This window comes from Babylonia areolata, chromosome 24 (genome assembly GCF_041734735.1).
Source record: "Babylonia areolata isolate BAREFJ2019XMU chromosome 24, ASM4173473v1, whole genome shotgun sequence".
NCBI lineage: Eukaryota > Metazoa > Mollusca > Gastropoda > Neogastropoda > Buccinidae > Babylonia > Babylonia areolata.
Window position 1 is genome coordinate 9,598,890 of NC_134899.1, and position 23,970 is coordinate 9,622,859.

The following is a 23,970-nucleotide window of genomic DNA, read 5'->3' on the forward strand; positions in this document are numbered from 1 at the left end:
CAGTGGCAATTTCGATATTGACAATAATGATTGTGTCATATGATTGTACATTCAAAACAAAACAAAACATTGCCATGGTCTCCATGTCTGTGACATCGCGTCGCGCTTACTGATGTTTGTTGTGCCGCATTGCTGAATGGGCTGAACAGTGTGTGCTTATACAAGTAAGCGTTCATCTGTGTGTGTGTGTGTGTGTGTGTGTGTGTGTGCCGTGGAAGCTGCGATACATAGACAAGAAATGAGTGTGTGGGGGAGGGGGGTAGAGGAGGTGCAGGGTAATGTGTGGTGTGTGTGTGTGTGTTGGAGCTCATGTACGTTTATATGCATTTGACTGTGCTTTCATATCTGTGAAACTGCGTGTTTGGTGCATATCTGTTATGCATGTGTGGGTGTATGTGTGAATGTGTGTCTTCATGTCTTACATTTATTTGCTTATTTATCATCATTGTTGTCTTATTTATTTAATTATTTATTCATTATTATTATTATTGTTATTATTATTATTATTGTTATTATTAATTTATTATTATTTTCATCACTACTACCTTTTTATATCATAATTATTATTTATTTATTTATGTAAGCTTATATATATATTTTTTTGTTTCTCAAGGCCTGACTAAGCACGTTGGCTTATGCTGCTGGTCAGGCATCTGCTTGGCAGATGTGGTGTAGCGTATATGGATTTGTCTGAACGCAGTGACGCCTCCTTGAGCTACTGAAACTGAAACTGAAACTGAAACTGAACAGCGTAATAGCAATAAAATTCGTTCGTTCTCTCTCTCTCTCTCTCTCTCTCTCTCTCTCTCCTTCCACCTTATGTCTCTCCCCCGCTCTCTCAGTCTTTCCCATCCTCTCTATCTCTCTCAACCTATGGTATTGTTCGCCTACTTTTCAGCTGAGTCTCTGTCTCTTTGTCTGTCTGTCTCTCTCTCCCTGTCTCAATTTCTTTCTGTCTGTATGCATCTTTCACTCTCTCTCTCTCTCTCCTTCCACCCCTGTCTCTCTGTCTACACCCCCCCCTCTCTCTCTCTCACTCATCCACATTGTTCACCCTCTGTTCAACGGCGACTTGTGAGACGTGCCTAAATCCCATTCAAGCTCAAGCCAGTCTCTATTTTAGTATTTAACACTCGGGATTTTGACATGAAAGCCGACGCGAACAGCTTGTGTCCGTCTACCCCCTCGAACATTGCTACTTTCACAGAAACAAAAGCTACGCCGTGAGCAGTTCGACCTTGGCGTTTTTTGTTTTTTTTTTTAATTAATTTGTTTTGTTTGTTTGTTTGGTTGTTGTTGTTTGTTGTTTTGTTGTTGTGTTTTTTTCTTTAATAAGATAAGAATGTTAAACTCAACTCCGTTTACTGGCTTCTCCTCGCAGACTGTGTGACAGAGAGCGCTGTTTGGCCGAAACAACAACAACAACAACAAAACCGACAATAAGAGTCATGGCAGCAGAATACTAACTACCATTGAAACGCTATTCTTCATTAGTTTTATGGGATGAATCATTTGATTTCTATGCTCGTCGATAGTATGTGTGTGTGTATGTGTTATATGAGTTTTCTACCGATTCACATAATCGTCTACGTTCACACAAATTCCCCAAACGTTTCCACCCATACACCCTTACTTCAAGTAGAAGGCACACTGATCTCTCTCTCTCTCTCTCTCTCTCTCTCTCTCTCTCTATATATATATATATATATATATATATAATATCCTTATATCTATCGTTATATACATACTTTTATATATATATATATATATATATATATATATATATATATATATATGTGTGTGTGTGTGTGTGTGTGTGTGTGTGTGTGTGTGATCCTGGTTCTTGACTCAAGAACAAACAGCACAAAATATTTAACAGCATCCGCTGTATTGTGAACGTCAGCTGATAAAGGCAATAACCCCCCCCCCCCGCCCCCCCCCCCCCCCCCCCGCCCCCAACCTACCATCACCACCCACACACCCACACAGAACCACCCCATCCACTATTCTCCCCACCACGGCGAACTTTTCATCGCTATTTGTTGAGATTAACAACAGCAGCAGCAACAACAACAACAACAACGAAAACCCTCTTAACTCACTCAGTACGGCCAGTCCTCTCTTCTTCTCTACACAGATCCCTCGGATGTCCAGTGGGTGTCTCAATGACCCAACCTTTAGCTTCCGTTGTCAGAATTGTGGTATTCTTTGTCAACATTCACCTCTTCAGTATGTGAGCCTTCCACTTGCAATACTTTGATGGTGGTAATTGGGGTGAAACGCTGTTAACGTCTTCTCTTTCGCCGTTCGTATGGAGAGAGTTAAACCCTGTCTATACGTTGCTTGACAGGTCTATGAAAGGCGTTCACAATTTCTGGAGAACTGAGTAAAAAGTCCCGTTGATCTGTTGGATGTAAGAGCTGGCTTTGTGACAGGAAGAAAAGCTTAGCGTTCTGCGTACAATATGAAGTCTGTGGACTGTTGAGAGTGAGAGCAGAACGCTGCTGAACGCCAGCACAGCATGCGGCAAAGTATTCAGCTTGCATGCAGTGATTACCCTCGAGGTTTGATTCACCGGTGACGGCATGGTGATTTTGTCCTTTTGTTTTTGTCGGCGTCATTAATAATAATAATAATGGATACTTATATATAGAGCACACTATCCAGAAATCTGCTCTAGGTGCTTTACAAAAACGCTTTTGTTAACATGAAACATTATATCTATGTTAGAATCACACACCAAAATGTGACCACACACACACACACACACACACGCACGCGCGCACACACACACACACACACACTGTATACATACATTTTAACATATATGTGTATCTAACAGCTACCCTAACACATACGCACACATAGGCAGGCACAAACTTACATAAACACACGCACACACAATACACATTCATATACATGCATGTAGTTATGTACACATACATATGTATACACACATATCAAGCACACCTAACGAAAAGGAAGTGGACCTGCCACAATTGAACTTATTGCTGAGGGAAAAGGTGAGTTTGTGGTTGTGGTTGTCAGTAGAAAGTGCTGCCGCAGTTATATTTTATATAAAAAATAAATAAAATAAAAAAAGATTTAGAGCTCAACAGAATATCATGACTTTTTGTTTCTCTCTCTTTAAAACAAAAGAAATTAACTCAGTTGCTTTTAAGTAAAACTTTGTTGTAGGTGGGTGCGTGTGTGGTGGTGTGGATGAGAAGATGTATTTGCATTTGTATTTCTTTTTATCACAACAGATTTCTCTGTGTGAAATTCAGTCTGCTCTCCCCAGGGAGAGCGCGTCGCTATACTACAGCGCCACCCATTTTTTTGTATTTTTTCCTGCATGCAGTTTTATTTGTTTTTCCTATCGAAGTGGATTTTCTACAGAATTTTGCCAGGAACAACCTTTTTGTTGCCGTGTGTTCTTTTACGTGCGCTAAGTGCATGCTGCACACGGGACCTCGGTTTATCGTCTCATCCGAATGAATAGCGTCCAGACCACCACTCAAGGTCTAGTGGAGGGGAAGAAAATATCGGCGGCTGAGCCGTGATTCGAACCAGCGCGCTCAGATTCTCTCGCTTCATAGGCGGACGCGTTACCTCTAGGCCATCACTCCACATAGTAGGAGTGTTAAATCAGTCCAACTTTTATATGCTTTTATTTTCTATACCAAAGTGGTGCCCGTAGCGCATCCATGTGTGTGTGTGTGTGTGTGTTCTTTTCTTATCTGTCCAGACTTCGTTTCATTTTTTTTTTCAATTATCATTATCAAATAAATGGGTCATTTATTTTCCGGTGACCAGAGTCCATAAATGTATCATCAATTCACCAGTAATCAGAGTCAGCTGTTACTGTGTTTTATGTGCTTTAATTCGTTCCAGTTCGTTCTTAAAGGTTCAGGATGATCGTAATTGTACAGGCCGAATAATTTGGTCCCAAAACAGGCGCTGGGATCCTATAACATTCACAGAACCCAACATTAGTTAAAACTAGCAAAGGTGGGAATAAATAGAAGTACGTGCACTGTCGATTTTTTTTTTTTTTTTTTTTATCTTAATCAACCAGTGTGTTCAAATTAAATCATGAATAAAACCCGAAATTTGGAAAACTCAGAAGGAATAATTGCAACAACTCGACAAGAACACTGAACTTAACACAACTTCAGGGACAGCCATGAAGTGAAGTACCTCAGCATAGAATATCATATGGCTAGTGACTGTTTGTGAGGTACTTGTGCGTTCGTGGGCTGCAACACTTGGAATGAACTTCCTCTTTCTCTTCGTCAGGTCTCCGCACTCAGCTCTTTCAAGTCTGGTCTTAAAAACCCACCTCTTCCCAGAACAGAATAGCCTCCCTTCCCTGCCTCTTCCTTGTCTTCAGTTTTTTCCAGTTTTAGAGTTATACATGTGTGTGAATGACTGGTGCGAAAGAGCTTTGATTTGTCTCTGCACAAGATTCAGCGCTATATAAATATAATGATAATAATAATAACTCCCACGTTCACTCGTATGAACAAGTGGAATTTTACGTGTCAAAACGTTTTTATCCCCCTGTGTTGGCAACCATATTCTTTTTTTCGAGGATGTGCGTACTGGGTAGGTTCCTATTTCCACAACTCACAGAACGTTGACATTAGTTGCAGGAACTTTAACGTGCTTATTTGATCTTCTGTGTGCTTGCACACACGAAGATCAGGCACTAGCAGGCCTGTATATCTGCTGACCTGGGAGATCGAAAAAAAAATCGCCACCCTTTAACGGTACCCCCCTTTAACCACTAGGCGCCACGACCCGAACTCGAACACAAAATCCTCAGATTGAAAACTTAACCACTCGAGCGGCTGTTGCACCTGTGACCGTTCCCAAGCCCGGCCAGAAACCGAAACATCGATTATTGTGGCTATTGGCACATGACGTGTCGTTCCGGAGGAAAAACTAATGGGAACTGGTTTCCTTCTCTCGCATTCACCCGTGAAATGGTTTCCCTCGGTGACTGCCGTAGCTATTTATCACTCCCGTCCGTCTCGAGGTAATGATGGTCGATCGACTGTGGAGGAAATACATGTTTCGCTTTGACTTGTTTCGCTGTGTAGTGAATTCTGAAATGTTTCTGCTCAACCGTGAGTTGGGAGGAATGTTCCTGACATGATATTTTGGAAACGCTGCGTGAGTGGACTATCTATTAAGATTTTGTTATTTATTTATTTATTTATTCCAGTTGGTTTTGGTGGGGAAGAGATAGACTACCATCCATCGCCTGCAGGACTCTTCAATAATATATATATATATATATATCTGTTCATGTGCACATATATGTATCTCCGTTGAAACACACACACACACACTCTCTCTCTCTCTCTCTTTCTCTAATTGTACTACATACAGCCTGCCTTGTAAGCGCCCAATCAGAATTCTGCACATATTCCACCCTCTAAAGTTAGGATGGGCGTTTACCGGGTACATTACCCTTTTGTGGAAGCCCTTTCCGATTCTTAGTTTCACCATGCACTATATAGCCTGCTTGTTGAGTGTTTGTTTTATTACATGAGAAGACTCTCGTGAAACTGTATCGACAAGAAATATTGTTCAGAAGTATAATGGATGCTTTTTGTGTATGAAAGTCTCTGCCCCATGTCTCCTACATCCATTGAAAATCCAGTGATAAACACCTACACCAGTCACCGACGGAAACCATTTCACGGGTGAATGCTAGAGAAGGAAAACATTCTTTCTTCCACGTAGATAGACAGAGACTCGGACAGACAGAGAGTGGGGGGCAAACAAACAGATAGACATACATACAGACATGGAGAGCAAGCTACAAGCTACTGAAAAGACACTATGTCGTGGAGAAACGTCAGTCCTTCTCTCACTTGGTTTTCAATGATGCATTGATGTCTCGAGCAAACTTTAATTCTTGACCTCTGGGTCTAACATCTGCAACGCTTTGTAAATCAGTACGAATAGCAAATTGAATTATCTTTAGTCCATGATAATTCTTCTTCTTCTTCTTCTTCTGTTTTCAAAGTTGGCGTTTACAAGGTTTTTTGCCATATGCACTTTTTAACCCAAATTGGGGACTGGGTGTTTACTAGACACTTTACGAAATATAATTTTTGTTGTTGTTGTATCAGTTAATTGATGTAATTGATGATAACAGAAAAGGTCAACGCCAGAGGTATTAGCAAGGTTTATGGTCTATGTAGTGGAATATAACTCTCCTGTTCCTGATTTTGATTTCCGTTTCCAGTTGTGTGTGTGATTGCGCGCGCGCGCGCGCGTGTGTGTGTGTCTGTGGCTGTGTGTGTGTGTGTGTCTGTGTGTGTATCTGTGTTTGTGTGTCTGTGTCTGTCTGTCTGTGTCTATCTGTCTGTCTGTGTCTCTGTCTGTGACTGTCTGTCTCTGTCTGTTCGACTTGGCTAATCAACAACAATGATAATGTTGATGAACTTCCTGCATGTGCGTTGCATGTGTGTGTGGCTGTGTGTGTCTCTGTGTGTATCTGTGTGTGTATCTGTGTCTGTGTTTGTGTGTGTGTGTGTGTGTGTGTGTGTGTCTGTCTGTCTCTGTCTCTCTGTCTGTCTGTGTCTCTGTCTGTGACTGTCTGTCTCTGCATGTTCGACTGGGCTAATCAACAACAATGATAATGTTGATGAACTTCCTGCATGTGCGTTGCATGTGTGTGTGTGTGTGTGTGTGTGTGTGTGTGTGTGTGTCTGTCTGTCTGTCTTTCTATCTGCAGCTGGGTGTGTCTCTGTCTGTGTATGTGTATGTTCGACTTGGCTAATCAACAACAATGATGATGTTGATATACTTCCTGCCTGTGCGTTGCATGTGTGTGTGTGTGTGTGTGTGTGTGTGTGTGCGTGTGTGTGTGTGTGTGTGTGTGTGTATGTGTGTGTGTGTGTGTGTGTGTCTGCATGCATGCGTGTGCGACTCACTATGAGCCACCACTTTCTCAGATCCTCGTGTGTGTGTGTGTGTGTGTGTGTGTGTGTGTGTGTGTGTGTGTGTGTCTGTGTGTGTGTGTGTGTGTGTGTGTGTGTGCTCGTGTGTGTGTGTGTGTGTGTGTGTGTGTGTGTGTGTGTGTGTGTGTGTGTGTGTGTGTGTGTGTGTGTGTGTGTGTGTGTGTGTGTGTGTGCTCGTGTGTGTCTGTGTCTGTATGTGTGTGTGTGTGTGTGTGTGTATCTGTGTGTGTGTTGCAGTTCAATTACCGCTCAGTGGAGAAGGGGAAGATCGTGCTGTACACGACGTCCATGACCGTGGTGCGCGAGACCCACGAGCGCTGCAAGAGCGCGCGCAACATCCTGCACACGCACATGGTGCACTTCGAGCAGCGGGACGTGTACCTCAGCCACGAGCACCAGAGACAGCTCCAGGAGCGCCTCGACTCGGCGGACGACGTGCCGCTGCCTCAGATCTTCATTGACGGCGTGCATTTAGGGGTGAGGACCTGAACCTGGGGGGTAGGAGTGGAAAAAGGGGTTGGGTGAGGTGTAAGGTGAGTGGGCGGGGGGTGGGAATTAAAGAGGTTGGTGAGGTTGCAAGGTGCATGGGAGTTAAGGGGAGTTGGGGGATGGAAGGAGATGGACAGGGGTTGGTGAGGTGTAAGGTGGGGGTTAGGGGGTTGGGGAACGGACGGGGTGGTGGACAGGGGTTGATGAGGTGTAAGGTGGGGGTTAGGGGGTTGGGGAATGGACGGGGGGGTGGACAGGGGTTGGTGAGGTGTAAGGTGGGGGTTAGGGGGTTGGGGAACGGACGGGGGGGTGGACAGGGGTTGATGAGGTGTAAGGTGGGGGTTAGGGGGTTGATGAACGGAAGGGGGTGGACAGGGGTTGATGAGGTGTAAGGTGGGGGTTAGGGGGTTGGGGAACGGACGGGGGGGTGGACAGGGGTTGATGAGGTGTAAGGTGGGGGTTAGGGGGTTGGTGGACGGAAGGGGGTGGAAATTAAAGGGGTTGATGAAGTGTAAGGTGTGTGTGTGGGAGGGGGGGGAGTTAGGGGGTGGTGGTGGCGGTGGTTGGAGAGGATGGTGCGCAGGTTTGGAGGGTGGGTGTAGTATGATGTGGAAAGGTGTATGGTTATCTCTGTGTGTGTGTGTGTGTGTGTGTGTGTGTGTGGTCAAAGTAAAAATGTTTTTAAGATGGTTAATTGTGTGCGTGTGTGCGTGGTGTGTTTCTGCACGCATGCGTGCACGCACACTATAAGCCACTTTCTCAGATCCATATTGATACGCTGCATGAGTAGAAAGAGAGAGAGAGAGAGAGAGAGAGAGAGAGAGAGAGAGAGGGGGGTGGCTAGAGAGAGAGAGAAAGAGAGAGAGAAAGAGAGAGAGAGAGAGCACAGCCCCTTTGAAGGGGCATATACAGTAAAATGCTGGAGTCATACATTCAAAAGTCTTCACGATGTAACATATACTCTTCTCCTTTGAGAGACAGACAGACAGACAGACAGAAGCACAGAGAGAGAGGGAAAGAGAGAGACAGAGAGACAGAGGCACAGAGAAAAAGAGAGAGGGAAGAGTGAGAGAGACGAAACAATACGAAACGAAACGAATTTTTATTTCACGAGGGTAGTGGAGTAAGCACAGCTGCTTTTTTTTTTTTTTTTTTTTTTCTTTTACATCCAGCCCTCAAGGGCAAAGAAGAAAGAAAAGCGAAAAAAAAAAGAAAAAAAGCAATGGCAAAACACTCAGACAGACACACACACAGACACACACAGACACACACAGACACACACACACACACACACACACAGGGTTGGGCGTCGCGGGGGGTCGGGGTGGGGGCGGGAGAGAGAGACTGTCATTGACACTGTTGAGATTAAACGCACCTTGCTCGGGGGTTCAAAACGAAACGAAACGGATTTTTGTTTAACGAGGGTAGTGGAGTAAGATCTGTCGAGGATGATGAATATTAAATTTCTTGCCTCTCTTTCTGACCCAGGGAGCGGAGACATTAGGGAAGCTGAACGAAAGTGGGGAGCTGAGGAAACTTCTCCACAGGTTTCCTGTAAGTCCGTGTTGTGTGAGTGTGTCGTCATCGGCACTGGTCCTATACCACCAGTGTGTGTACGTTTCACCTTAAGTCTGTCTCTGTCTGTCTGTCTGTCTCTGTCTGTCTGTCTGTCTTTCTGTCTGTCTGTCTGTCTGTCTCTGTCTCTCTCTTTCTGTCTCTGTCTGTCTGTCTGTCTCTCTTGCCCCCCCCCTCCTCTCTCTCTCTCTCTCTCTCTCTTGTCCACCCTCTCTGTCTGTCTGTCTCTTGCCCCCTCTCCCTTTCTCTCGCTCTCTCTCTCTCTTGTAGAAAACCCAGGTGACCCACGTGTGTCTCGTGACGATGTGTTGTCACAGAAAACCCAGGTGATGACGTGTGTCTCTGACGATATGTTATGCAGAAAACCCAGACGATGACGTGTGTCTCTGACAATATGTTATACAGAAAACCCAGGTGATGACGCGTGTCTCGTGACAATGTGTTGTCACAGAAAACCCAGGTGATGACGTGTGTCTCGTGACGATGTGTTGTACACAGAAAACCCAGGTGATGACGCGTGTCTCGTGACAATGCGTTGTCACAAAAAACCCAGGTGATGACGTGTGTCTCGTGACGATGTGTTGTACACAGAAAACCCAGGTGATGACGCGTGTCTCATGATAATGTGTTGTCACAGAAAACCCAGGTGATGACGCTTGTCTCGTGACGATGTGTTGTCACAGAAAACCCAGGTGATGAAGTGTGTCTCTGACGATATGTTATGCAGAAAACCCAGACGATGACGTGTGTCTCTGACGATATGTTATGCAGAAAACCCAGACGATGACGTGTGTCTCTGACGACATATTATGCAGAAAACCCAGGTGATGACGTAGGTGGTGTCTCGTGACGATTGTGTTGTTGCAAAGTGTGCCTCGTGACGATCGTGTTGTGCACAGAAAACCCAGGTGATGACGTAGGTGTGTCTCGTGACGATTGTGTTGCACAGTGTGCTTCGTGACGATCGTGTTGTGCACAGAAAACCCAGGTGATGATGACGCACGTGTACATGTCTCGTGACGATTGTGTTGTACACAGAAAACCCAGGTGATGACGTAGGTGGTGTCTCGTGACGATTGTGTTGTTGCACGGTGTGCCTCGTGACGATCGTGTTGTGCACAGAAAACCCAGGTGATGACGTAGGTGGTGTCTCGTGACGATTGTGTTGTTGCACGGTGTGCCTCGTGACGATCGTGTTGTGCACAGAAAACCCAGGTGATGACGTAGGTGGTGTCTCGTGACGATTGTGTTGTTGCACAGTGTGCCTCGTGACGATCGTAGTGTTGTGCACAGAAAACCCAGGTGATGACGTAGGTGGTGTCTCGTGACGATTGTGTTGTTGCACGGTGTGCCTCGTGACGATCGTGTTGTGCACAGAAAACCCAGGTGATGACGTAGGTGTGTCTCGTGACGATTGCGTTGTACAGTGTGCCTCGTGACGATCGTGTTCTGCCCAGAAAACCCAGGTGATGATGTACATGTGTCTGGCGACGATTGTGTTGCACAGTGTGCATCCCGACGATCGTGTTGTGCCCAGAAAACCCAGGTGATGACGTAAGTGTGTCTCGTGACGATTGCGTTGTTTCAGAGTGTGCCTCGTGACGATCGTAGTGTTGTGCACAGAAAACCCAGGCGATGACGTAGGTGTGTCTCGCGACGATTATGTTGTGCACAGAAAACCCAGGTGATGACGTAGGTGGTGTCTCGTGACGATTGTGTTGTTGCAGAGTGTGCCTCGTGACGATGGTAGTGTTGTGCACAGAAAACCCAGGTGATGACGTAGGTGTGTCTCGTGACGATTGTGTTGTTGCACGGTGTGCCTCGTGACGATCGTAGTGTTGTGCACAGAAAATCCAGGTGATGACGTAGGTGTGTCTCGTGACGATTGTGTTGTTGCACGGTGTGGCTCGTGACGATCGTGTTGTGCACAGAAAATCCAGGTGATGACGTAGGTGGTGTCTCGTGACGATTGTGTTGTTGCACAGTGTGCCTCGTGACGATCGTAGTGTTGTGCCCAGAAAACCCAGGTGATGACGTAAGTGTGTCTCGTGACGATTGTGTTGTTGCACGGTGTGCCTCGTGACGATGGTAGTGTTGTGCACAGAAAACCCAGGTCCGCGAGCTGTGCGAGGCGTGCGGCGGGTTCCGCTACGTGCCGTGCGCGGTATGCCACGGCAGCAAGAAGTCCCTGCACCGGAACCACTTCACCCAGGAGTTCTCCGCCCTGCGCTGCATGCACTGCAACGAGAGCGGCCTGCAGAGGTGTCCCCACTGCCTCCACCAACACCAACACCAACACCAGCCCCAGCACCACCAGTCCCAACACCGCCACCACCACCACCACCACCACCACCACCACTCTGCCCACTGACACCGTCACCAGCCACCACCACCACCACCACCACCACCAGCCCCAGCACCACCAGCCCCAACACCGTCACCAGCCACCACCACCACCACCACCACCACCACCACCACTCTGCCCACTGACACCGTCACCAGCCACCACCACCACCACCACCACCACCAGCCCCAGCACCACCAGCCCCAACACCGTCACCAGCCACCACCACCACCACCACCACCACCACTCTGCCCACTGACACCGTCACCAGCCACCACCACCACCACCACCTCTACTTGTTTCCACGATCGTCCGGTTTTGTTGTTGTTGTTGTTGTTGTTGGATCAGTTGATCGAGATGGACCACAAGGTTGATGCCACATGCAACATATTATGGGCTGAGACAAAGCCCCTTCTGCGTTAGGGAGCTATAGCAAGGACCCTAAGCGCACGCAGGCGCGCGCGCGCGCATACACACACACACACACACAAACACACACACACACGCACACATGTGTGTGTGTGTGTGGGTGGGTGGGTGTAAAGGGGTCCGGGGTGGAGTGGGGGAGCTGGGGGGGGGTCTGTGGCTGTAAATATATCTTGAACACTTCACCAGAAAAAAAAAAAAAACCAAGAAAAAAGGCGAGTGAGTCAATGGCTACAGATTCTCTCGATCTGAGAAAATGGACCAAATGATTTTGAAAATATCGGATCGAATGACCGGATTATGTTAAAAAAAAAAAAAAAATGATAAGAGAATATATGAAAAAAAGAAAAAGAAAAACCAAACAAATCCCAAAACAAACAATAATGATAATAAAAAGGACTATGCAAATAACTGCACACTACCCGAGTCCGTTAGACACGGTCAAAAGGCCCACGATTAATAAATAATTTATTGTACAATGGACTGCACCGGACTGAGCAAGATCATCATGCAGTCCGGGGAGGCCAGGAGAAAGTCTGTTTTGACCAGAGATACAGTTTCAGTTTCAGTTTCAGTAGCTCAAGGAGGCGTCACTGCGTTCGGACAAATCCATATACGCTACACCACATCTGCCAAGCAGATGCCTAGCGCGCCTGACCAGCAGCATAACCCAACGCGCTTAGTCAGGCCTTGAGAGGATAAAAAAAAGTGAATAAATAATAGATAAATACATTAAAAAAACCCAAAAAACTACTACTAATAATAATAAAATTATGTATAAGGCGCAAAAACTTGATGAAGTCAACTGTAAGCGTACATGAATAAATAAATAAATAATTTTTAAAAAGATATAAAGAGATACAACAATGAAGAACCAGTGCGACAAGTATTACATCTTTATTAGTAGTAGTATCGTTGTGGGTTTTTTTTTATTTTATTTTTTTTATCATTAACCCTTTCACTGCCAAACTCGCATTTATGCAACAGCTTGGTAGAGGACCCATGTCAATGGAGGGTGACCAGATCATGGGTCTGTTATCGATGAACCAACTGCTCTTTATGTTCGGTGGTAGGACAGGTCATATTTTTTTACACATCACAAGGAGAATCCCCAGCTATTCTTAGACACCATATTTTCTGTGTTTATAGCACAAGGGAATTTTGCGCTCTAAATTGACTGGCGGTGAAAGGGTTAATTGGTAGATTGTCGTGTCCAACGAAGACGCCAACGCATTTTCTCAGTCTCGTTTGGTACAGACCCACGTATTTGGCAACGAAGTCTGAGTTCGGATCTGCATTGGTGTACATATAATTATATAGTGAGGCCACTGGCAGGGAAACCGTTTGGACTTTCAGTTTGGGTTCTGCTGCTGCTCACGGTATTAATTCAACGAACAGAATGGACAGAACGCATCCCCGTTCATTCGAGGCCAAGCGAAGCGGCCATGTTAGTCGTCCCTTGCCACTTTCGCTGCTGACAGTGCGTGCAGTAAACGTGTGTGTGTGTGTGTGTGTGTGTGTGTGTGTGTGTGTGTGACTGTGTGTGTGTGTGTGTGTGTGTGTGTGTGTCACTGTGTGTGTGAGTCACTGTGTGTGTGTGTGTGTGTGTGTGTGACTCTGTGTGTGTGTGTGTGTGTGTGTGACTGTGTGTGTGTGTGTGTGTGTGTGCGCGCGCGTGTCACTGTGTATGTGTGTCTGTCTGTCTGTGTGTGTGTGCGCGCGCATGTCACTGTGTGTGTGTGTTTAGTTAGAAGACCATGGCTGCTGCTGCCTTTCTCTTCTCGCGGGCTTCGGCGATGCTGCTGAGGCAATTAATTCTGATCGAGGCCGTCGTGTGCATGCTTTAACGATTATTGTCACACTGATGCATGGTGGATGAATTACAGCAGACCCCCGAAAACGGAGTATGGCTGCCAATATGGCGGGGTAAAAACGTAAGAAGAAGAAGAAGAGGAAGAAATACAACAGGATCACGACCGGTGATGTGCCATCATTGTATGTTGTTTTGCTAAGTCAGTGACGTGTGTCTGGTTTAACATAACACGGCAGAGACATGGGTTTGATATGTTTGAAATAATGGATGACAAGCTTCAATTATGAGACATAGACATACGGTCTTGTTTTTGTTTTTGTTATTGTTTGTTCATCCCTCATGCTTTCACTAGAAAAAAATGTATATAGTATAACATAATGTCGAAGTATATGACTTCTGACCCAATAATACAAAACGTTTCAGGGTTGTATAACTGATTGCATACGCTGCTGAAGACAATGTTTCTGAACACGTCACGTCAGTGTACAACAGACAAAAAGGCAAATGTAGAACTGCAGTGTGTGTCTGTTTTGTTGTTGTTGTTTAATTAAACAAGCACCAGCAGTTTATGTGAGAGTATTGACTGCTGAATGCTAATTCACTTTAGCCACAAATACTGCTCACCTTTTTCTCTGTTCTTTTTTTCTCTCTGATTACTCCTCACAGTTCTTAGTTTTACCTGTCTTGGTTTTGCCCTCTCTTTTCTTCTCCATTCTCTATTTTTCTCCCCATGAAGAAGGGCCTAGGGCCCGAAACGTCGGGATACTCTCTTCATAGGACAAGTCACCACCTACAGGTTAGTCTCAACCGTTTTCTCGCCTCACTTTAGTCCGTTTTATTTCAATGTCTTTCAAAAACCCAGGGTAGGCCCTGGAGGCCTGAGCAGCACATTGGGTTTATGCGAGGGTCCGGCATCTGCTCCTTTGATGGAGTCTCCCGTCTGGACCGACGGATGAGTAGGCAGGCAGGCTTATCTGTCGGTGTGTGTCCTCATATGGGAGAAGATGCCGATTCTGGATGCGCAGCACTTCCCACAGTTGTTGCAAGGGAGAACGTCTCCAGAAGTTGAGCCCTGCTTCCTTCGCTCACACTTCTCCTTAATTGGCCAGCGTTCTCTTCTTTTTCAAACGTCATTATGCCACTAGAGCACAGCATCCTCCAGCAAGAACGGTCAAGGGCATCAGTTTCCCAGGAAGCGACGTCTATGTCACAGGCTTTGAGGTTTGTCTTCAAGGTGTTCTTGAAGCGCTTGCAGGGTCTTCCAAGTTCGCGGTGGCCTTCCTTCAGCTGGCCATACAGTAGCATCTTCGGGATCCTGCTGTCTGCCATGCGGACAACGTGCCCTGTCCATTGCAGTAGGAAGTCATTTACAGCTTAGTCTTTTGTGAAAGACTGTGAGTCTCAAACTAGGAGGCAAGATTGCACTGGCTCTTAGTGCTGCAGCCTTGGGGGCTGGTTGGCCTTTGGGAACCATCCCAACGCCGACTGTCCTTAAACCCTCATAGCCGTGAGAGTGGGGATGCAAGACACTCTCCACTATAATCAAATTCTAGCCCAGATAGTTGGGACAGCAGTTGCCTCCTCTGCTGTTCTGGTGGCCATAGTCATAGTCGGACATGACTGACTATCATACAAATAAGACTGCAAATGTGGTGCAGCGTATATGGATCAGTCTGCACACATCATTGAAACTGCTAATCTACACAATGACACAGGAAGGAAAAATACTGACATGAGATGAACCTCTATGATAGTTGTTAAACCGACTGCTGACAATCAAATTAAGAGTAAAAAAAAAAAATTAAAAAAAAAAAAATCGGTGTAAACATATGTTATGGCCACAAACTTCGCCTTTTTTGGTGGAGATGTACAGTTGTAAATATAGAGCCTGTAATGATATGAAATTGTTGATTATTGTAATAAATATAGGGCCTGTGATGATATGAAATTGTTGATTATTGTAATATGTACCGCCTCCTCAAAGGAACGTACCAACACCTCTGAAATAAATATTTGTTGACACTAGAAGGTGGGTGTGAGAATATTTTTGCATGCATGAGTCAGCATGTCTGTGGTGGTGCAGTCACGAGTGAGTGTGTGTGTGTGTGTGTGTGTGTGTGTGTGTGTGTGTGTTTGCTCGTTCTAAATATGCATGTGAGTAAATATGTGTGCACGCATGTGTGCATGTATGCGTGTGTGTGTGTGTATTCTTGCTTCAATATGTGCATGTTTGTTGTGTGTACAGTTTTAAAGAAGAAAACGACCAACTATAACTGGTCCACACCTACACAGAGTGGTGCTCTGTAGTCACTGGACAACACACTACACAACCCTGATTATCTCATACACTTGTATTCATGACATAACACATGAGGAAGTATGTGTGTTTGCGTGCGTGTATGTGAAATGTGTGTGTGTGTGTATGCATGAGTGTGAGTGATTGTGTATGTATGTGTGAAATAGAGTGAGAATGTGTGTGTGTGTGTGAGAGAGAGAGAGGGATGGAGATAAAAATAACACAGACTATCACATCATTTATAACCCTGGCACACTTGTCTCAGTTAAATAGATTATTTTTAAGTTAAAGATGCATATATTCAAATTATATCCAAAGATGTTTAAAAACATACATAACAAAAGATATCCATTTGACTAACAGTCAAATGCTCTGCAATCATGAAACTGTAAAAAATATAAAAAAAATTAACCCAAAACAATAAAACATAAAACATTAAATCAATTATCAAAAATCATAGAACACATCACAAAACATTCAGTCAAAAGCTTCTGTAATCACATCTAATCAGCAAAATGCAGACATTGACATTGTTACTTACTGAAGGCCATTATATGGACTGCCCAACTGAAAATACAATCGCCTTGAACACAAAACTCTAAAAAAAAAAATTCAAAAATGCAGGCAAAGTAACCCAATCATCCACAGTATTGTTCCCTTGCTGACAGTAACTTGGGGGAAATAGGTCACCACACTGTGAAAAAGAATAATCAAATGAACAAATGATTAAATAAATACAGTCTGTGAGCCCAAATCTCAATAAGAATAGAGCAACATGGACATAGAGTCTAAACGGACAACATGTAATTGCCAAAGATAAGTCTTCATCTCCAAGCTGGCTACTGGGACAAGAAACACTGAAACACTTCAGAAGGACCGCCTGGAAGATTCCCTATCGGTCTGCATCAGGTGAGAAACCCAGACTACTGACCGCAACGCCTGGCGACTGGCTGCATATAAGGGATGTTCTGCTGTTTGAGGAATAATGGCACCTTCACGACCTCGACCAGAATCGTCAATCCTGCACAAAGAGGGGACGGGACCAACCATCAAGCCCATAGTGCGGCTGCATTTGTGCGTCTGCCTTTGGGTTGCATTCTATCTCCGGAGTCACTGATGTCTTAATCATTCATGATGGACTTACCATGATGATGATGAAGCGTTCCTGGAAACTTAAATTTTCATGCAGATTTATGTCCAAGCAAAACTTCAATATCCATGATTCAATAATCTTTCCGTTTGCCGAAACTATGACATAGCAAGACACAGAGCATTTTCACCATCATCTTGACATTTCCCAGATAGCATTCCACACTGTGAACCCTCAGTTGTGCTGTGTTTTAACGGTGACATTCTGATTCTACAAAAAAAACACTGCCTATTTTCAGAAGAAAGACAAGGATGACATTCCATACAGACAACATAACAAGATGATCCTCCTATCCTGCCTCGAAAAGAAAAAAACAAAAAAACAAACATGCTTAGCTGGGCCCATCAATGGACACAAACTTGCACAGTTCTTTAATAACAGTAAAAAAAATGAAAAACAAACACCAATCTTTTTAAATTGTATGCATTCAAATTATGCATAAAATTCTGTGCATTTCCAAAAATTGAAAAGCCACGAAATACACTACTCTGAATTGTTTTTTCTTTTCTTTATGAAAGAAAGGTGGGGGGTTCAAAACAAAAATTAAAAATCATTCAATAAAAAACAACAGAACAACAAAAAATTTTAAAAAGCTCCATAAAATACACACACACACTTGGCACATGAGACCAACATTGTGACAGATACCTGCCTGACATTCATAAACAATGGTTTTGTTTTATCATAAACAAATAAAAGACAAACCATAAACAGCTATGTTGCATGCATGACTGCATGAAGATACTCAAAGCAAGAAAACAAAGTTAGCTGAAGGCACACAGAGGATAAGTCAATAAATCATTTTTTTCTAAAGACAGCAACCTGAATTAGCTTATTAGTTGAACTGCCACTAGCCACCATGGTGAAGTGGTTACTGTCACAGACTGATGACTGGGAGGTCATGGGTTTGATCCCATCAGGGGCGGATCTTGGCTGGCTGGCTCCTATCCAGAGCTGAGTGTGCCATGGGCTCAAATGGGAAGACTGGGACCACACAGCTGAGGACCATCCACTTCACAGGTGTGTCTTCGGGAGTGTTGCTAACATTTCCTGGCAAACACCTGCTGGATGCTGGGGTATATATATAATGAGTACAGTCTTGTCAAATAGTCCTAAACCTTGATTGATCGGCAAACAGCATCGTTATATCGTTATCACCCCCCACCCCCCATTGTCATTCACCATCATTGAAATATGGAAAACAAAATGTCCCAAATTCTGGGGCAAAAAACAACAACAAACAAACCTATTTACTGCTGTGCCAGTTTTGGGCTCAGTATTACCAGACTCCGCATTCCGCTGACAGTGGTTTGGTTGATGAAGGTGATCATGCGACGTTAGGTTTTTCTTCTAAATGTCCACTGAACTCTACCCATCTCCCTTATTGAGGAAGGCTAGTGCAGCCAACCAACAACAGTACCAAAGTACTCCATGAATCATGCAGAAAATCAGCTATGCCCATTCTTTTACTGTAAGTAGGCCTGTCATATGACCTGGTGACATAATGCCTCTGTCACCAATGGAAAGAAGACGTGGTGATTACAGTGGAGTGATGGCCTAGAGGTAACGCGTCCGCCTAGGAAGCAAGAGAATCTGAGCGCGCTGGTTCGAATCATGGCACAGCCCCCGAAATTTTCTCCCCCTCCACTGGACCTTGAGTGGTGGTCTGGACGCTAGTCATTCGGATGAGACGATAAACCGAGGTCCCGTGTGCAGCATGCACTTAGCGCACGTAAAAGAACCCAAGACAACAAAAGTGTTGTTCCTGGCAAAATTCTGTAGAAAAATCCACTTCAATATGAAAAACAAATAAAACTGCACACAGGAAAAAATACAAAAAAATGGGTGGCGCTGTAGTATGGCGAAGCGCTCTCCCTGAGAGAGCAGCCCGAATTTCACACAGAGAAATCTGTTGTGATAAAAAGAAATACAAATACAAATAAACAAATAATTCAAAACCCTGGGTGTGCCATTCCAAACCTACTAAGAAATTTGCATGGAATTCTTTCCGCTTACCAAAACCATGCATCAATGGATCAGTAGGTCTTGTAGAATGGTACATGTACACATATTAACAGTCTAGGAACACTCACTTGCTCATGCACACACATACATAATAATAATAATAATGGATACTTCTATAGCACATTATCCAGAAATCTGCTCTAGGTGCTTTACAAAAACGCTTTCGTCAACATAAAACATTATATCTATGTTACATACACACACCAAAATGTGACTACACACACACACACACACATACACACACTGCATACATACATTTTAACATACATGTGTATCTAACAGCTACCCTAACACATACACACACATAGGCAGGCACATACATACATACATACTCAGACAGACACAAAAATACACACAATTCAGTTCAGTTCAGTTACTCAAGGAGGCATCACTGAGTTCAGACAAATCCATGTACTCAGCACCACATCTGTTAAGCAGATGTCTGACCAGCAGCGTAACCCAATGCATTTACATGCACAACAATAACATAACAATCTCTCTCTCTCTCTACTTGTGTGAGGGATTGCCCTTAATACTTACTATTTGGTCTTGGAATTTCTCTGCTGAAAATTTGGTGACATTGTGTGACATAGCTGTGCTGATTCATCGACTTGTGCATCAGTTTTTTGTGTGATGACATGAACATTTTAAATTTTCATCTTTGGTGCTGTTCTTCCAAATCTAAAGGTGTGATTTGATTTTTTTTCCCCTCTCCATTCATCTCCAGTAATACAAATTTTAGTATCCACCATTAACTTTTCTAACTGACTATTAAAACAACCATGTCCAGTTCACAGTCATTGCCATGCCCTACCACGTCTTCATTCCCAGGACCTTCCGTTGACAAGACTTTTTGATGGTTTTGATGGGGGGATAGGAGAACAATGTGCTCAGCAAGCTGAACAGTGGGAAAGGAGGTAAAGAGAAAGGCAAGAAGAACTCAGTTTCAGTTTCAGTAGCTCAAGGAGGCGTCACTGCGTTCGGACAAATCCATATATGCTACACCACATCTGCCAAGCAGATGCCTGACCAGCAGCGTAACCCAACGCGCTTAGTCAGGCCTTGAGAAAAGTGGGAGGTGTTTCTCAGGATTGAGCTCCATTGGGTTAACACCTGGAAGGGTGCCGCTTGCATGACTGTGCTTAGACTATCACCCACCCAAACCCTGCTCCATCTCTGCAGTGTGTGGGTTTGTAGGGGCAGGCTGTTCAAGTCACCTTGAAGACATCTCTGCCCTGGGTCTGGAGACTTTCCCGTGGGTATTGTGAAACATAGAGTTCCTGTGTGTGACCCACAACGCAAGTATCCAAGACACACCTCTATTCAAGAAGAACTAAAAAATAATGACACAAGTGACTCTGACGAAACTGCTTCATGATTCACAGAACATTTAATTCCACTTCCATCCTCTTCCATTCAGAAGATTTTGCTGACTACCTTGAAGGACAGTTTGTCTTCTGATGTTACTCTGTAACGTCTGCAACAGCAAAATCTGTTTCTGCAACATAAACATGACCAACAAGACCAATGCAGCAGACAAGAAATTGTCAAGATCAAAGGCCTCAATGAAACATCATCCAGAAAGACTGAATAGAAAGTGATCAATGTCTTTCAAGTGACAGGGTGTGACATCACACCTGAGGACACTGAGGCTGTATACAGAGTGGGACCCAGAAACCAAAGTCAGAGAAGCAGCAACACTAGTCATCCTGTTATTGAGAAACTGAAGTCATGAAAAATGAAAGCACTCATCATGTCAAAACGAAAACAACTAAAGACAACGTCAGACTACAAGACAGAGTATGTGAACGATGACCTGACCCCTCTAAAGAGCAGAATGCTTCACATCGCAAAAGCAAAACGCAAACGTGGACAGAGTCTCTTCAACACCAGGGGAGGGGGGCAAGATCCGCTACGTGCTGAAGAACGCACCAGACCAAACATTGGAACCAAAGGTGGTTTTCCTTGATACGCCCGATGACCTGCTTCTTCTGGGGGTTGACAAGGTGGACGTCAGTGCCTGCATGATGGAGTCCTGCCCTGTTTACCTATCCCCTGCCTACTGCAGCAGACTGTGTATACAACACTGAATCTATGTTTTTATCTACAAATACACATGAACTAGAAAACAGAAGGAAACGTGAAGATTTCAATGATCATAGTTCACAGTTTGATTGTCTGTGTTTTGTTGACACTTAGACTGACACACAGGATCCCATGTTTATCTATTGAAGAAGTTTTTAATGATTTGGGATAAAGAATCACTTTATCTAGCCGTAAATATTTGTCATATCAACTGTTCAGGAGGGAATACGGTTGCTGTAAGAAACGTAGTGACCATGTGCAAGTCTTTCCTGATGATGACAGTAATCCAGCTTGGTTTTTGGTAGAGAAATGTTACAAAACACTATGAATACCTAGCAGTCGGAACAGCTGACACAGCCTCTGAAGGATCTTCTTATATCAGTGTTTATTCTACATAATGACATAGAATCTGTGTTTATCAAATCAAGTATAATGTACTGTAATGCCCTTTTAGCTGGACATTTAATGCATGCTCTAAATCATTTCACGATCTCATGTGGTGATGCCAGCCAACTTTGTGGTCTGCTGGACATCGAAAGCATGACCCTTTGTTGCTATGCACTGTAGCGTACGTAATCCTTTAGCATAATCTCAAAATATTGCTAGAAATTGTTGGTTACTACACACACAAAAAAAAGACCCATCTCTTTCAGATCACTGATTCTGAATGCACAACAAATATTTACACAATGACTCGTTTGATCTCAATGAGATAATTGGCACAATATATGATTATGACATAAAACTTGCAGAAATTTTTTTTTTATCTGATTCTGCTGAAGAAGAAATTGCATCACAACATCAAAGAAGAAAAAAAATGGTCAACTATTTTTTTTACTGTTTCTTGTTTGAAGAGGCTGGTTGTGTAATTTATTTCATGTAACCAAGAAGTAATTTTGCAAAGATGAGCAACATCGCCTGATCTATTATGAGGTGTCTAATACCAGAGATAAACTCTTATCATTTGTGCTGTGTTTTAATTTAGTTTGTGTTTTCTTACTGAGAGTTTATGATGTTTTAATTGCTGTTTATGTTAATTCTGGTAAGATACCATTGGTGATACATCATATCCTCCTTGCCCCAAAAGGGGTCAAAGGAGTAAATATTCTTGGTTTCTCTATCCATATACATATATATATATATATATATATATATATATGTGTGTGTGTGTGTGTGTGTGTGTGTGTGTGTGTGTGTGTGTGTGTGTGGTTTTGCATGGTTTTTTTTTTTACACCTCTGAGTCCATGATGCTTTTGTCCCAACCATGAAGACCACAAAGTTAGTTTCATACTTATTTCTCTTTGTTTGGAGCTACGCAAACAAGGAGATGTCTGCTTAGTGCTAACATCAAAATACAGCATAGACAATTAATTATTCTCTCATTGTGTTTACATGATCAAAAAGCATGCTGTTCCCTTAAAGATGAAACATAGGAATCAGACAATCACTGGACTTGAGAACAGCCCAATATTTTTTTGTTGCACACATCTTTTCTCTCTCTTTTATTCTTTCACTCTCTCAGTCTCTCTCTGTGTTCATCCATCCCCCCTCCTCTCAAAGCAGTCCATTCTGGATTCCCTGCATATTTACAGACAAACCCAGGCTCACATTCTGCTTTACGCCTAACACAGATGAGTCTCACTGATGTAGGATCATTGAAATCATGGCTGAGATAATCTGATAAAAAAAAAAAAACAAAAAAAAACCCAGTGACAACGATTCTTCAGCCAGGGCTAGGACTCTGCTTCATTGCTCTCTCCACCGCACTCCTTCTTCTCCCTTTCCTGAGGTGTGGCATCTTCACCGCTCTTGCCGTCATCGCAATCGGATTTCGCTTCTCCTTTCACTCTGCCTCCATCATCTTCCTTTCCTTCCTTCTCCACATCTTCCGCCTGTCCATCGTCGTCTTCTTTCTGAGCACTGCCCTGAGTGGCCGCACTGTCTGTGGTCTGAGAAGGGTCGGTGTCAGGAGTTCGGTCCCCGGACCATTCCCCCTGTTCGTTACCCACGGCGGCCACCTCCTCCGTGTCCACGTAGATGATGTCGTCGGGGTGGGGGGGCTTGGGCAGGAACTCTTCCTCCGGACACAGCCTCTGGAAGATGGTCTTGGCCTGTTGACAGTTGGACAAATGTATGACTGACAGGGGAATATGAAACTGTCTGGGTTATTTTGTTGTTCTCAATGTATTTTGTTGTTGTTGTTTTTTTCAACATTTCTTTGAATACCTGAATCACATAGGCTGCCTGGGGAATTTGGTTGGAAAACAGGCAGTGAGACAAAAAGCACCATTTCATTTCTTGACTTACTGGCCTAAAACCTGGCATGATGATATAGTAGATCGCTTGAGCTTCATTTTGTCACTTGCTGCATCAAAATCATCATCATTTGGCCTAAAATCAAAATCATTTGACTCCTTGTCACTGTTGCCGTCCATCAAAACTTCTTGAGAGACCTCATATCTTACACTTCTGGTTTTTCGATACTTTCAATGTTAAATTTTTTAAGAAAGACTGCCCAACACAAATCGAATGAAGGAAAGGGAAGCAACTCATGAAAAATGGTAGGTATGGACAGGGAATACACGGATAAGGACGAGTTTAACATTCCAAGTTTGCTGTTACAAGAATAAATGAAATTCGGAGCTGAGTGAGGCTTTGCTGTTTCGAGTTATCTTGGAATTGTTCACAATGAATAGTGTTTGAAAAAAAAAAAAAAAAAAATCTTGCAGAAGCACAAGAAGACTGCAGACTGTTCCACTGCTTACTGCTTAACTCACTCAGTACGGC

General features: G+C 43.9%; 2 protein-coding genes across 3 annotated transcripts in view; one reads left to right on the plus strand and one right to left on the minus strand.

The window, feature by feature from the left end:
- Positions 1-12,755, plus strand: part of LOC143299237 (uncharacterized) — a 66,342-nt gene extending 53,587 nt beyond the window's left edge. The window contains exons 3-6 of one of the 2 annotated variants that reach the window (XM_076612445.1): positions 7,218-7,457; positions 8,958-9,023; positions 11,149-11,427; positions 11,666-12,755. In XM_076612445.1, the coding sequence (XP_076468560.1) occupies positions 7,218-7,457; positions 8,958-9,023; positions 11,149-11,415 (573 nt within the window). In that variant the 3' untranslated portion in view covers positions 11,416-11,427; positions 11,666-12,755. Of the gene's footprint in view, positions 1-7,217; positions 7,458-8,957; positions 9,024-11,148 lie in introns of both variants that reach the window. The other variant, XM_076612444.1, reaches the window with a different exon arrangement.
- Positions 12,756-17,566: 4,811 nt separating this feature from the next.
- The window catches only part of LOC143298691 (rab proteins geranylgeranyltransferase component A 2-like), a 33,030-nt gene continuing 26,626 nt past the window's right edge, over positions 17,567-23,970 (minus strand). The window contains exon 17 of the mRNA XM_076611582.1: positions 17,567-23,294. Within this exon, the coding sequence (XP_076467697.1) occupies positions 22,917-23,294 (378 nt within the window). The 3' untranslated portion in view covers positions 17,567-22,916. The remainder of the gene's footprint in view (positions 23,295-23,970) is intronic.